The sequence below is a fragment of the Vespa mandarinia genome, chromosome 2 (assembly GCF_050613455.1).
Source record: "Vespa mandarinia isolate Hongniang chromosome 2, ASM5061345v1, whole genome shotgun sequence".
In the NCBI taxonomy this organism is placed as follows: Eukaryota; Metazoa; Arthropoda; class Insecta; order Hymenoptera; family Vespidae; genus Vespa; species Vespa mandarinia.
The window spans coordinates 10949859-10964212 of record NC_140811.1 but is presented as its reverse complement, the minus strand read 5'-3'; the positions used below and the strand labels follow the sequence as shown (position 1 = coordinate 10964212).

Genomic DNA, 14354 nt, shown 5'->3' with positions numbered 1-14354 from the left:
GACCAGGCTTGTTATCTCCAAGTTTAAGTTTCACTCTTGACAGTTTCCATCAAGAGTACAACGGCTTGAAAATGCGAAAGTGGTTTTATTCCCCTCTCGCAAGATAACCAAGAATAAGAAAAAGGTGCATGTGCAGCCTCTGGATCAGCGGCAACGTTGAAGACGTATATAACGTAGAAAGATCGCAGAAACGATCTATTTTATTGTTCTTCGTGGCTTAAGATAGCTACATATATCTAGAAAGGAACAAGGAGACGCGAAAGAAGGACGAAAAGAAACCTTGAAGAAGTTTCCTCAATGGGTTGTACGGTGCGTTTTTCGAGATTTAAGTGTCAAGATGATTTCCTAATGCGATTGTGAAATTTTGGTGTTAATGGAGGTGATAGAAATCCAATCGTTTATCAATTTGGTTCTTCGACAGAGCCACGCAGCGATAGTCCTGGCGTTTTTCGTAGCCGCTGCTGTAAGTAGTCCAGCTCAATCCAATTACCAGAAAAAGATCTATTTCTACGAAGATGTACCCGTTGAAAGGTACGAGCAAAGAGTCTTTTACGTTCGACCACAAAGATTCATAAGCAAGAATAGACGAAATTATCTGAAGGAGGAGAAATTGTCCGAATATAGAGAGAATGAATCTATAGCACATAACTTTGATTACAAGGATCCTATTGCTCTTCCATGTACGTCAACTTCATCTTATTCGATATTTATGTTTACTATTTCGAATTATAATAAATTACTAAAAACATAAACCATTTATCTCTAGCCGAACAATACGACGATCATAACGAAGAGGATTATAGCGAGGAGAATGGTTATTCGTTGGAGTCACACGTTCCCGAAGAAAACTCACACGAGAGCCACTTTCTGGGACATGACTTAGATGAAAACGTTCACAAGACGATCACAATCATTAAAAAAATCGCCGTACCGTATCCTGTAGAGAAGATTATACGATATCCTGTGGTAAAAAAAATACCATATCCGGTAAAAATACCAGTATCGCAACCCTATGCAGTAGAGAAACAAATCCCTTATCCCGTAAAGATTTATGTAAAGGTTCCCGTGAAAATTCCGAAACCGGTACCTGTGATAAAGGAGGTACCGTATCCGGTGAAGATACCAGTTGATCGACCTGTTCCTGTTAAAGTTTATATACCAGAACCCTATCCCGTAGAAAAGAAGGTTCATTATGAAGTTAAAATTCCAGTTCCAGATCCCTTTCCAATTGAACGAAAAATACCAGTTCCTATAAAGGTTCCGATACATGTTCCACAACCTTATCCAGTCGAAAAAATCGTCCGTTATCCTGTGAAAATTGAAGTTGAAAAGCCAATACCGGTACCAGTACCAAAACCGTATCCGGTTCCTGTTAATAAACCAGTTCCTTATCCGGTCGAGAAACCAGTACCCGTTCCGGTGAAGGTCGAGGTGCATAGACCGATTCCAGTACCGGTTGATAAACCAGTACCGGTAAAGGTCAAGGTGCCAGTGCCTGCACCCTATCCGGTCGAGAAGGAGGTGCCTTATCCGGTGGAAAAACCAGTAGCTGTGCCAGTGAAGGTACCGGTCGAGCGACCGATCCCTGTTCATGTGACTAAGCACTTGCCTTATTCCGTTCCTAAGCTTGTTCCCTATCCCGTTAAAGTTGAAGTACCTATAGATGACGAGGTCAACGAACATCATATAGTCAGATCTGAATATTATAATTCTCACGAAGAAGGATATCTATAAATTATTCTTCATAATCCGTGTGATATAACTTTCCTCCTTCATATTCCTTTCGTAAAAAAATGGCATTGCTACTTTATGATATCATGACGTGGACTATCTGAAGCTTATGATTATTTTTGTTATTGTAAATAAAAAATCATGTTGATAGTATACGATCGTAGAAAGTTAGTTTCTAGAAAGTAGCTTTTAAAAAGAACATTTTAATTAATTGTAAATGTAAAACCGTAATTATAAGTTCTTTGACTTGTCTTAATGGATTAGTGATGTAGAAGACACAAATGGCGCCATCTTATCGAACTCTGTGAAACATTAATCTTTCCTTAGACAGTGACTAATACCGGTTGTTGGAAAAGAGATAATCTATGTTATTTAAATAAACAAGTTAAAAAATTTTTGTGATTTTTTTTTCATGAATCCTATCCCATATAAATAATATTATATATTTTTTTCATTCTCTATTATTTACATATATTTTTAAATAGAATAACAATGGTTTAGTTATCTGCAGATGATAACTCATCATTTTGTTCGAGTCACATTCACTATAATTTCACATTCTACGGTGTTAATTTCGAGAAATTTTTCCATTTATCAGATTCGAGAACTTGAGATTACTTGCATATCATTCTTTTTAATAGAATAGCATTAAAAACAAAGAGTTCGTTTATCATATCATTAATTATGATACACCTCGATGGCTTCAGTAAGATATATCAAATTTAAGCGGAAGGAAAGTATGCTCAGCTAGGAAGCAGCAAATAGCGTTTTATCGAAGCTCATTACAAGAGATATTGTAATTATTATCATTAGTTAGTTCAAGGAAGAAACAACATTTTAACGCGTATTTCTCAATGTTTATTATAAAGTCGAAAAGGTTTTAAAGAAGTCATGCGACACATAGAGACAATTAAAAGATATTACCGGATTAGTCGAGCGAGAAAGTTATACGCGAGTTTGTAAAGGCATAACGGATAGAACTTTTACACCTGTTTCGGTTTCACTGCACTTGATACATGAGAATCTACAGAATGCCTTAATGAATATTATATAGTAAGCGAAAGCGCTAGTTTTGTAATTTCATCAAACAAAAGGTGCGATAGCCGTGAAATGAATCAATGAGGAAATGATTTATAAAATATTTTCTTTTTTTCAGAATTAAAAACTAGAAAGGGAAAAGAAAAATAAATGATGATAATATTCGTTAAGAAAAATAGATAGTATTCTTATTTAAACCGGATGTTCTTCACCAAAATGTACGATCGATTTTACGACGACTCATAGAAAGTATTCGTATACTTTTGTCATTAGCCAGGATTATTATTACTTTTAAGTAGTCGTCATAAAACTGATGGGCTAAAAAAATATTGCGGAGCGGTGTATACAAATGTATATACCTCTTCCTTACGCATTAAATGCGTAATACGATTTTGTTCAATCCTGTCTTACCTAAAATTGCAGTCTTCCATTAATAGTCCGGTAACACCAATTATCACATGTTACTAATTCTTTACTGGATTCATGATTCCAGTTATTTGCTCAAAGAATTTCGAATACTTTCAAAGACATATTACTCTTCGTTACTTGGCAGGTAGCGTTGCAAGTATTAGAGTCCCATGAAAAAATAATGGCGACCATTTAGGCGTGGATAATTGTCATGAACACGAGCTTGTACGGACTATAAAGGTCCAGCAGGTTTAACTGGGGAAAGTGGTTCGCGGTGTATAAATAATAGTCGAATAGCACACCGTTTCATTTCAGTTTACATTGATCTCTAGTATCGATTCGATTCATTTCATCATGAGTCATCTGGTACATTCATTTTTATATGAACTTCTTAAACATTTATCTTATTCATAGTAGTTAATTAACGAAACACTATTCCAAAATACAGGAACAAATTCTGATCGCCTTCTTATGTCTTGGAATCGTCTTAACATCCTCGGCCAATCGAAAAGAAGATCTCGAGAGGGCAGCAGAGCTAGCAGTAGAGAAAGCTGCTGAAAGGGCAGCGGAAAGGGCAGTAGAGAAAGCTTTAGAAAGTGGGAACACAACTACAGAATCAAAAACAATTCGGGAATCATATTCGAGCGTTAGAAAAGATGGAAGTCAAGAGAAGACTAGTAACGAATATTCGGGTATTCGATACTCCGATTTAGGAGACGACGAAGATATAGAATCCGATACAGAAACTGACACTGATGACTGGACTCATTCCAAAAGTAGCTGGATCGGAAGACAGGAGTTTTGGAAAAGAAGCTTCGGAAGCGATTGGATAGGCGATCATCAACATGAAAAAGTTAAAACGATCACGGTAGAGAAGAAGATACCGGTACCAGTGACGGTAGAAAAGAAGATACCGTTTACAGTTTACAAACACGTGCCCTACGAAGTTAAGGTTCCTGTACTTCAACCCTACACCGTTGAAAAAAAGGTACCCTATCCCGTGAAAGTGTTCGTGAATACGCCCGTAGAGATACCGGAACCGTATCACGTCGAGAAACAGGTGCCTTACGAGGTGAAGGTCGAAAGACCTGTGCCGTACAAGGTCGAGGTGCCGGTACCACAGCCATATACCGTTGAGAGAAAAATACCGGTGGAGGTGAAGGTACCGGTGCCACAGCCGTATACTGTAGACAAGACCGTGCCGTACGAAGTAAAAGTACCTGTAAAAGTACCAACACCTTACGAAGTCGAAAAAAAGGTTGCCGTACCTGTCAAGGTCACTGTAAATCGACTATACCCCGTTCCAGTACCCAGACCTTATCCCGTCGAAGTTCAAAGACCTTATCCCGTTGAAGTAAATAAACCTTATCCCATTAAAATCAAAGTTCCAGTAAATGCACCCTATCCTGTACCAGTGGAGAGACCTGTACCAGTACCGGTCAAGGTACCACAACCTAAACCCTACACAGTTGAAAAGCCTGTACCCGTGGAAGTGTCTAAACCGTATCTAATACCGATTAAAGTCCCTGTAGATAAGCCTTACAAAATTTACGATGAAGCACGCGTACCTGTACCAGTTCCGAAACCCTTCCCTTATTGGGTCCAAGTCCCGCTGCCAGTTAAGCTAGGTAGGCAAAGAAATGAACATCATTCCGCAGAAGCTTTCGCGAGTAGGAACAATTCGATGGATAGTAAAAATACAAACGATGCTTCTTATAATTTGAATATGTCCTTGAAAAGTTAATAAATTATAAGTAGTTTGATGAATTTATCGAATAATTTATTATTTCTTATTGTTAAGCTGCGTAAATTTTTGTATTCTCTTATATGGTTTTACGATAAATTTAAGATAGATTGAAAAGACTAACGTGATTTGTTAAAAACGACATATGTATATTTTGGCACTTTATACTTGTATCGAATAAAGATGGAACGTTTCGTTTTTTTTCTGTGATTTCTGTGAAATAATTCTTTGACCTTTCTCCAATAAATAATTCTTGTGCATTTGATTTAGTCCGTTCTGTAAGAAGTAATAAAGTGAATTTTGTTATTGTTTGTTGAAAAAAAAATTTTTATTATGTTAAATGAGAAAATTATTCGAACAAAATTAGCTTCATTCTATATTTCCTCAAACTATTCACGGACTATCGAAATTGTTCTACCATCGTGAATTAATGATAAATGAAAATACGTTTATATATGAAAATTTATGATAAAAATAAATGAACAATCATGAACAACCAGAACGTCTATCACGAATTACATCGGAATATAAAAGATAGCTCTTCATCTCGCTTGGCATCACTCAACTTTTCCCCTATCCCTTCCCTCGCTACTCCTTATATTTATCCTTGCGTTTACTTCCTAGGACTCTCTCTTTTGTATCAAAGTTGAGTTCCTCATTTCGGTTGAGAAGAGCCATGCTGTTGCGAATGCTTAAATGCAAGTGTGCCGCGTCACGAGACAGTTGGGAGATATGTATAAGTGATCAGAGTAGGGAGACGAGAAAGAAGAGATGGAGAAATGGGAAGGGGAAGCAGAAAAGGAGAGGAAAGGGAAAAAGAAGACTTTTAGCAAAGAGAATGTATGTATACGAAAAGCTTGGAACGGATCAAAAACGTAGAATAGAAAAGAAAGATATCTAAATGTCCTACAGATTGCTGGGGGAATACATTATAGCATTTAAACGTAGTTATCCAGTCTAATATATTAGAAATAGTTAAGATCATTAAATCAATTATACTTTACCTATAATTTAGAAAACTAGTTAGGCGATAGCTCTGTGACGGTTAGAATGGAATAAATCATCCATGGTTGTCTAATACGACATTACAATTTCGAACATTATAGAAATGATTTAGATGGTTAAATTAGTTATGTACTAATGTAAAAAATTAGAGAATCAATTAGGAGGTGGTTGTTGCGTTTTAAGTAAAATCGCGAGTGGCTTCCTAGATATCATTTACGCAACGTTCGATAGATCGCTCGAAAGGGAAGTAAAACGAGAATGGAAACGCACCAAAGCGCGTTACGGAATCATCGTCGCGTGCATTTAAGATTTAGAAAAATGCCTACGCGTCTACGTGAACGTCTACGGAGTGTAATAGAATGTTCGCGGTATAACAGACGTGGTGTGTTTCACTTTTCCGCAAGTGTGCAGAGGGGCTCCCCGTTTTATGTCAGGGGAAAGCGGTCTATAAAGACGGTGCTACTTTCGGGGGAAGTATTCAGTAAACTCTGGACATTGGCTGGGCCGCGCGAGAACTGAGAATCATGAGAATTTGGGTGAGTTTTCGATATTCTACATATTCTCTAATCGATGGATAGTTATAACTTATTGTTCTTTTGATATTTTATTGATTATTCCCGAGAATGAAGAAAACTAATTTCTAATCAATTTATCGCAGCACATTATATTTTTTCTTGGCCTCCTAACTTTGGTGGTTTGCGAAGAGAATGAGAAAAACATCATCAAAGATAAAGACGCCGAAGCTGAGAATAAGGCCAACAGTGCTTATACCGAGAAACGACAAGACAAACGCGGACTCAGTCATTTAGAGGGTGGTTATGAGGGCCATGACAACGGTTATGGTGGTGGTGATCATGGGGGTGGCGAAATCTCTTCGTCGGGTGGAGATGGAGGTGGATACGAAGGTGGATATGGAGGTGATGACGGTGGCAAGGTCAAACAAATAACTATTGTGAAAAACGTTAAAGTCCCTTATCCAGTAGAGAAGAAAGTACATTACCCGGTTGAGAAAGAAGTTCCATATCCAGTCAAAGTACCGGTACCACAACCATATCCGATCGAAAAGAAGATACCTGTACCTGTGAAGGTTCTTGTAAAGGTGCCCGTTCATATACCACAACCGTATCCAGTGGAAAAGAAGGTGCCCTATCCTGTGCATGTACCGGTCGAAAGGCCGGTACCTTACAAAGTTTATGTACCACAACCGTATCCGGTCGAAAAGAAGATACCATATCCGGTGAATGTACCAGTGCCACAACCGTTCCCGATTGAAAAGACAGTACCATATACGGTAAAAGTACCAGTCCACGTACCAGCGCCCTTCCCAGTGGAAAAACCAATTCCGTTTCCGGTCGAAGTCCCAGTCGAGAGGCCCTATCCCGTACACGTACCGAAACCATATCCGGTGGCAGTGGAAAAACCTGTACCGGTACCAGTAGAAAAACCAGTGCCTTATCCTTTCAAGGTTCATGTGGAAAAGCCTGTGCCCTATCCAGTCGAAAAACCGGTACCTGTACACGTTAAAGTACCAGTACCGGCGCCCTACCCTGTAGAAAAACCTGTACCGGTTCCAGTCGAGAAGCCTGTGCCTTACCCCGTTAAAGTACCAGTCGAACGACCAGTCCCCGTTCATGTATCTAAACCGGTTCCTGTGCCAGTAGAAAAACCAGTACCGGTTCCCGTGAAAGTACCGGTTCCGGTACCTGTACATCATTATGAATCCGGTGGTTCTTTCGAAGGATCCAGTGACTATGGATCCAGTTACGGTGAACATTCCTACTGAGAGCTTTTAATTTTTTCAGATGCATAAATTATATTTTTTATTCTTTTGACGATGGCGGACCGCCGACCATGATGATCGTCTTCTTGTGAGAAATCTTTGAGAAGGTTGCTCTCAAGAATACGTCCAAATTTTTTTTTTGCTCGAGCAACAATGGTCGATGATATTTATTCGTCGAGCCTTTCTTTTTTTTCTTTTGTATTGAGAAAAGAACGTAAATGACATTAGTATTCTTTTCTCAAAGGGCACTTATATTTTTGGTAGATGTAGCCGATGATGTCACTTTAATTTCTAAGAAATAATATAATACATTTGATACAGTCACATTTGGTGAATGCACTATGTGGAAACGTTTGTATATTTTTCATAACGGCGTCTTTTGTATCATCTTTTTCACTTCTTTTGAATAAAACCAAAGAGAAAAGGAGAATGTCTTTTAATGATATACTCATTATGTAATCGCAATTACCACCCTATTATATCCTTCACGCTCGATTGTGAGTAAAAGTAGACAATTTGATTTGGCATAATATTCTAGAAATTTTTACATGAAATGTAAGCTACTATTTGCCTAATTAAATGTTCCTAATTAACGTTCAATTATTAACATGGTAAAAAACTTTCATAGGATTAGTAAGGCGAAGGATAGCAATCTAATTTAATATTCTTTGACAGCGATGAACTTTATATATCCCATTTCTACAATAAATTAATAGTAATGATAACCGATCGAAATTTATCGTAGCTCGTACATCAGATGTAGGTTTTAAGTGCGAGGAGAAAGGCTGTTGATCGCTACTCTGGTGAAAACGAAGCACAAAGGAAAACATACATCTATCGAAAGTGAAATCATTCGCTTTCAGATTTTGATGCTCTTTAGGTAGATACTTACATCGTAGATGTTACAGTGTTGAAATAACATAATAGTGTGATTAAAAATAAAAGTATGAACGTCACCAGATATATATGTATGTATGCGTGCATGAACATATATGTGTATATATTGAATATTATGTTAATAATAATTTTTAAACTTACCGAATATATGGAATATTAGCGGGAATGTGATACTTTGCACCAGGGTCGAAATCATCTTCGGATCTGAGGACAGGTGGTTTCACACCGCTATATTGTTCCTTCAATCTGTGCCAGTGACAATTATATTCTTCTCGGTTGATGTAGCCACGAAAAATATCCCATCGCCATTTGTCCACGGCGAGGCTGAACGGAAGAAGGACCAATTTTTCCATGGCCAAGGAAAAGAGATAATTAATATCGGCCGCAGGCTCGTCGATGTACTTGTTTGCTAATCCCAAAGTTTGAAGATGACGCGGAGTAGCTACACTCAGTGCCACAGCTTCACCGATAGCTTCGTGGAAGCCTATTTTTTAGATACAATCGTTTACGTTAGATTGTCTGAGACAATTGAGTAATAAAACATTATTAGCCTTAACCTTACTTTCTTTCTTCCAAGTAATAAAATTAGGTTTCAATAAAATTCTAGCTGATTAGTTACTAGTAAACGAATCTGATAAAAGTACAATATATAGGGTGTTTCCTATTTAAATGCTTTGTTCTATATGTTATAAAATTCTTAAATTATTGTATAAACGTCACGGTTCGATTATCGAAGGATATTATAAATTCTGGGCTTAACGAATTAAACATTATTATACTATTTCTTTATGCTTGATTTCTAAATTTCATATAAACCCAGTTCGATATATTGACTTTTTCAATCGATTTCCCGTGTACCGGGTGGCAGTACGTTCCGGTGAGGGCGAACGACCGAGCGTTGCGACGGTGAAAGCGTGATTATACTGTAATAAAAATATTTTAACATCCAACGTCTCTTAGCTAGTAGACCGTTCGCTACGAGAGCGAGTTTATTCGTGAAGCTCGCGAATCTACCTCGAGCGTATCCGTTCGGCTCTCGCTTTCGCCCTATTACTTGTAAAAACAGTAGTGTAGCGAGAGCCCTGGGCCTACCGGAAGTGAAGATAGAACGGACGAGATGTTTATGTAATCGCGTGTCGTCCGTTGTGTCTTGGACAGTTACGCTGACCGTTTTAATTCGCTCGAGTGTACTCATGTTGTTTTCCTTGCATAACTATTATTTCGATTCAAATTATAAATTACGATTGCAAATAGGATTTATTTGTGTAAACTCAAAGTTTACAAAATTTGTCAAATAGCTTTAATGTATGCTAACGGCATTATCTTATTTATTCTTGATTTTTATATAAATATTAATGTTTTTGACAATTTTATAATCTGAATACCTGGATTAGCACCATCTCGAAATTCACGAGGAAGTCCACTGTATCGTAAAAAGTACTGAATATGAGCCATCTCGTGATGTACGGTGATGAGATCTTTCATGGTAATCTTCGTACACATCTTAATCCTGTAATCTAGACGATTGCAGAAATCCCATGCCGAGGCTTGACAAATCAAGGGGTGATTACCGGGATCGACGATAATGCTGCCTGCCCAGAATTCTGGTGGCATAGCGCTCAGGTTTAAGGATAAGTAGAATTCTTCACCGATTCGGAACATATCTATCGGCGTGTAACCCTGTATTTATAACTGTTCATTGTACTGCATGTTCGTTGAATAAAATTTAAATGTTTAAAAAAAGTAACAATTTGTGAAAGTATATTGTATATACCTGAGCTTGCATTTCTGGTGTAACATCTAAATAGTTTTTACCGGGGTAAGGAATTGTTATATCTTGGATGTTCATCCATGATTGAGCCCATACATTTCCTGTATATATGTTACAATAATCATGAACTTAAAATGTTATATTTAAATAACGTCTATAAATATATATTATTGTTTATACCTAATACGTGAGAAGGAAGTGGTGCGTGTCCACTGATTTTTTCAGGTCCATACAAATCTCTCAACTTTTTCCTAACATAAGCATGAAGTTCTTCATAAAGTGGTCTAATAATTTCCCATACATTTTCAATTTCTTGCTCAAAGTCCAGAGATTCATAAGGGAACATCCAATACTGTGCAGCATCCGAAAAATCTATACAGGACAACAATCGTTATTCATATTTAATTTTTATTTATATTATTTTCTATAAAAGAACTTACTGTTTAATTTGGCTGCTTCGTTGTTTAATGTTACTAGTTGCTGATAAAGATCTCTCATCGGAGCACCGCTACGTCTTCTCCATTCCGTCCACACGTATTGCAGTTCATCCCAATTTCGACTTTTCGCCATGATTCCAGCGATATCTTCGAAGTAAATATACAAAATAAAACAATTAACACTTTTTCATTTAATGCAATTGCTCGTCGTCATGAGTTTTCACTTTATATTCGTGATTATGTTTGTATTTTTCACTTTCACGATGATAGATTAGCCAATTTATTTTATTCTTTTCATAATTCAGGATCTATGAGAAATCATTTTTTATCAATACTTCTATAACTAGCACAATTTGATTTTTCAAGAAACGATAATCGATTCGTTTTAATTTAAATTGTATATATATCTTGGAAGAAGAGAGAAAATTATTTGTGGATTATATAAAGGTAAAGAAATTGTGCGATGAAAATGGGAAGATAGTACCGAAGATACATAATTAATTTACACCTATAAAAGCTATAAGAGATCGACGTTACACGAAGCGGAAGATATTTTGCATCGAGTTTCTTTTAGGATTTCTTTGATTTAATGACGCTGAAAAAATGTAGCGAAAATTTTCTTTTTGTAGTCTTTCAAATTAGTTTGATGAATTCTTGAATTGATTGAATTCTGTTATTCGCAAAATTTTTATTTTAACCACGTGGAATAAAATGAGTAGAATACATTGCTATATATTATCTTACCTGGGTACAAACGAAGTCCACAATTAAACGGATCGTTGTACGCGCATATGGTCGCTCCATTGTAAATTGCGAGCATATCGTTAATTATTCGATTATACTGCAACGACAAAGAGAATTTAATAATGTACATTTTATTGCTTCTATTAAAGAAATGAAAGTACATTAAATTTGATTACAAAACTTACTCTGTCTAATTGGTCTAAAGGAAGAGCCGATGGACCAACTACGGAGAGATATCTTAGTCGACGTCTTATTATTGGATCCCTTATATTGTTGGTGTCAATTCTAGAGATCAACTGCCAAGCTTGATTTTGAAAATCAGCGTACAGTTGCTGGGCTTCGAGCTAAAAACAAAGGTCAATCGATAAGTAAATATTGAATATTCCCAGTGAATCTTGTGAAATTAAAATAATTTAATCTATCTCTCTTCCATCGTGTATTTCCTTTCTTTTTCCGTAATAAATCACGAAAGAAAGTTTAAATATTAACTGACGATTTAAAATCGTTACATCTTCGATTTCACCGAGCGTAAGCGTCTTATAATTTTATAACATATTCACCGATCAAGCCTTTCTTCCTCGTATGATCATTCATCATTTGGTGAATATAAAAAAAAGCGTTCCGTGTTGTTAATTCATTTAAAGATCGTAGCTCACGCATAACCGAACGGAGTCGCCTGTCGGGAAATTCTGGTTTACCGTTAGAGATAATAACCTTATCGTTGCACTTCTTCGTGAATTTAGTACATACAGGGAAGCGGAGATTGTACGTAATATGAAAGTAAAAGTCTTTCGAGATAAATAAAGTTTCGAAGAAAAAACGAATAACATTTAAGTTTTTTCTCTGCTAAAACGAATTGCAAAATTATAATAAAAAGTTTATTTCTGAATATTAAGTAAACTTCTGAATTTAAGAAAAAGAGAATAATTGTGTGTAATCTTATACAAAACAATGACAAGTTATTTAGACTCACTAATGGGATGACGATGAAATTCTCGCCGAAGGAAGACCAGTGAAATCATATAAGTACAATGGAAAACAATAATGAATATGGTGGAGATATATTTTCCACATTATTTCGTATATTATTTTTTATAAATTATTTAAATAAATTGATAATTGTATCTGTTCGATTACTATCTTAATACCGATTAAAATACGACGGATGTAAGAGAAGAAAAAAAAATGAGAAGACTTACTCCCACTAATCATTATTGCTGCTATTTTTTTTGTATGCACTAACATAAGCAGAGGCACTTAATTATCGTAACTTTTAACTTCATCACACCGGAGTCACGTTCATCGGATTTCACATTCTCAACACGTTGAAAAGGCGAGTATGATTTTTGATGTATGAGAGAAAGAGAGAGAGAGAGAGAGAGAGAGAGAGAGAGAAAGAGGGAGAGGAAGAGAGAGAGATTACTTGATTGTACAATGCACGATCGTTTGGGAGTGATAACAATAGTAAAACATGAGAACATTTCTCACGAAGGCGTTTGGCCTTTCTTGTACAATGCTAGTCCGCTTGCTGTGTCATAGAAATCTATCGTACACGAAATTACGATTTACTATGGACTTAAGGAATATGTATAAGATCAGACACGCGCGCAAACTTCTTGAAGGATGAGGAACGAGAAAGAGATAGAGAGAGAGAGGAGGTCGAGGTCTTTTCGGCGAAGATACGAGCAGGTGGCTTATTTTCCACGGTACTTCGGAGGCACGTTGAAATTTAACTCCTTTCAATCTTCGCCACCTAAAATTTATTGCTTTAAGATGGTTAATAAATACAATGAGAGATATGGTAACGGATGATTTACGATATTACATAGTTTCTCTTTTTCTCTCTCCGTCTCTCTCTCTCTCTCTTCTTCTCTCCTTTTCTTCTTTCCCTAGTAAAACTATTTCGCATTAAAAGTTATTACAACGTAAGAATACGAGTGGTACGTGTTAGCCCCGAAATTTATTATCGTATTATTTCCAAAGTTTCGAATGCATGCGGGTGATCGTCCATATGTAGGACGGTCGATGTCAAAGTTTCGAAAGGAATCCAAGGTATAGGATAGAAAAAGTTTCGTTAATAATTCAGTGAAATGAGAAATACATATAAGCTAATTATAATAAATTGTAATTTGAATCTTACTGCTTGCAATTGCGTATATTCGTTGATGTCGGTTTCATAGCCCCACTGAGCAGCTACATTAGCACTGCATCGTTCAGCACCGAGAAAATCTAATCTCGCTAAAATATTTCGGTAATCCAATTCGTTTGAAGGAAGTTGACGTCCATATCCGTTGCCATTTGACTCACGCAGATCCAATTGTGCACTTACAAACGATAAAAGGAAGAGAAATAGCGCTGTGGACGACATCTGAAAAAATGAACTGTATGCTATTAACGAAGTTAATCCTATTTTTGTTTCCCGATTAACAAGGAAAACATGATGATGGAACAACATTAGAATTAAGGATAATAATAGTTAAAGAAGCAATTAATTCATTTCTATTTTTTCGTAGAGGATGAAGAACCTAAACATGTTGAAAATAGCTCGATTGATCGTTATTGTTTGTCCTTGATTTACAAAGGGTAGATCAGAAGTAGAAATGTTTTTTTGCTATACGTTTTCCCTATCTTTAAAAAATTTAAGAAAGAATACGATTTGACCTTGACAAATTAAAGTATAAAAATTGCAGCATTATTTTATATCATTTAGTTACGTCGTGAGTAAGGCGTTTACATGCAATTCATCTGTTGACTTCACGGTCACTTGTTACGTCTTGGCGTTACGTATTTCCTTTTCAC

At 36.5% G+C, this 14354-nt stretch overlaps 3 protein-coding genes across 3 annotated transcripts in view; 2 read left to right on the top strand and 1 right to left on the bottom strand.

Annotated features, from left to right (window-relative positions):
• The window catches only part of Ance-3 (angiotensin-converting enzyme Ance-3), a 33522-nt gene that overhangs the window by 18238 nt on the left and 930 nt on the right, over window positions 1-14354 (bottom strand). Inside the window, exons 3-10 of the mRNA XM_035872793.2 lie at window positions 13696-13923; window positions 11741-11899; window positions 11556-11652; window positions 10815-10958; window positions 10555-10746; window positions 10378-10475; window positions 9989-10283; window positions 8745-9087 (exon numbers count right to left, since the gene is read on the bottom strand). Of these exons, the coding sequence (XP_035728686.1) occupies window positions 8745-9087; window positions 9989-10283; window positions 10378-10475; window positions 10555-10746; window positions 10815-10958; window positions 11556-11652; window positions 11741-11899; window positions 13696-13923 (1556 nt within the window). The remainder of the gene's footprint in view (window positions 1-8744; window positions 9088-9988; window positions 10284-10377; window positions 10476-10554; window positions 10747-10814; window positions 10959-11555; window positions 11653-11740; window positions 11900-13695; window positions 13924-14354) is intronic.
• Window positions 316-5053, top strand: LOC118444731 (uncharacterized). The gene is made up of 3 exons (XM_035873289.2): window positions 316-680; window positions 767-1593; window positions 4130-5053. Exons 1-3 carry the CDS (start codon window positions 374-376, stop codon window positions 4919-4921), a joined length of 1926 nt encoding a protein of 641 aa, XP_035729182.2. The 5' UTR covers window positions 316-373; the 3' UTR covers window positions 4922-5053.
• On the top strand, window positions 6313-8146 carry LOC118441846 (uncharacterized). Its single transcript, XM_035866818.2, has 2 exons — window positions 6313-6462; window positions 6585-8146. Exons 1-2 carry the CDS (start codon window positions 6451-6453, stop codon window positions 7707-7709), a joined length of 1137 nt encoding a protein of 378 aa, XP_035722711.1. The 5' UTR covers window positions 6313-6450; the 3' UTR covers window positions 7710-8146.

Coding starts and splice junctions, on each gene's coding strand:
- LOC118444731 (XM_035873289.2), top strand. CDS start 374: ATGGAGGTGATAGAAATCCAATCGTTTATCAATTTGGTTCTTCGACAG. Junction 681..766: donor GGATCCTATTGCTCTTCCAT/GTACGTCAACTT, acceptor ATTTATCTCTAG/CCGAACAATACGACGATCAT. Junction 1,594..4,129: donor AGCGACCGATCCCTGTTCAT/GTGACTAAGCAC, acceptor TACGAAGTTAAG/GTTCCTGTACTTCAACCCTA.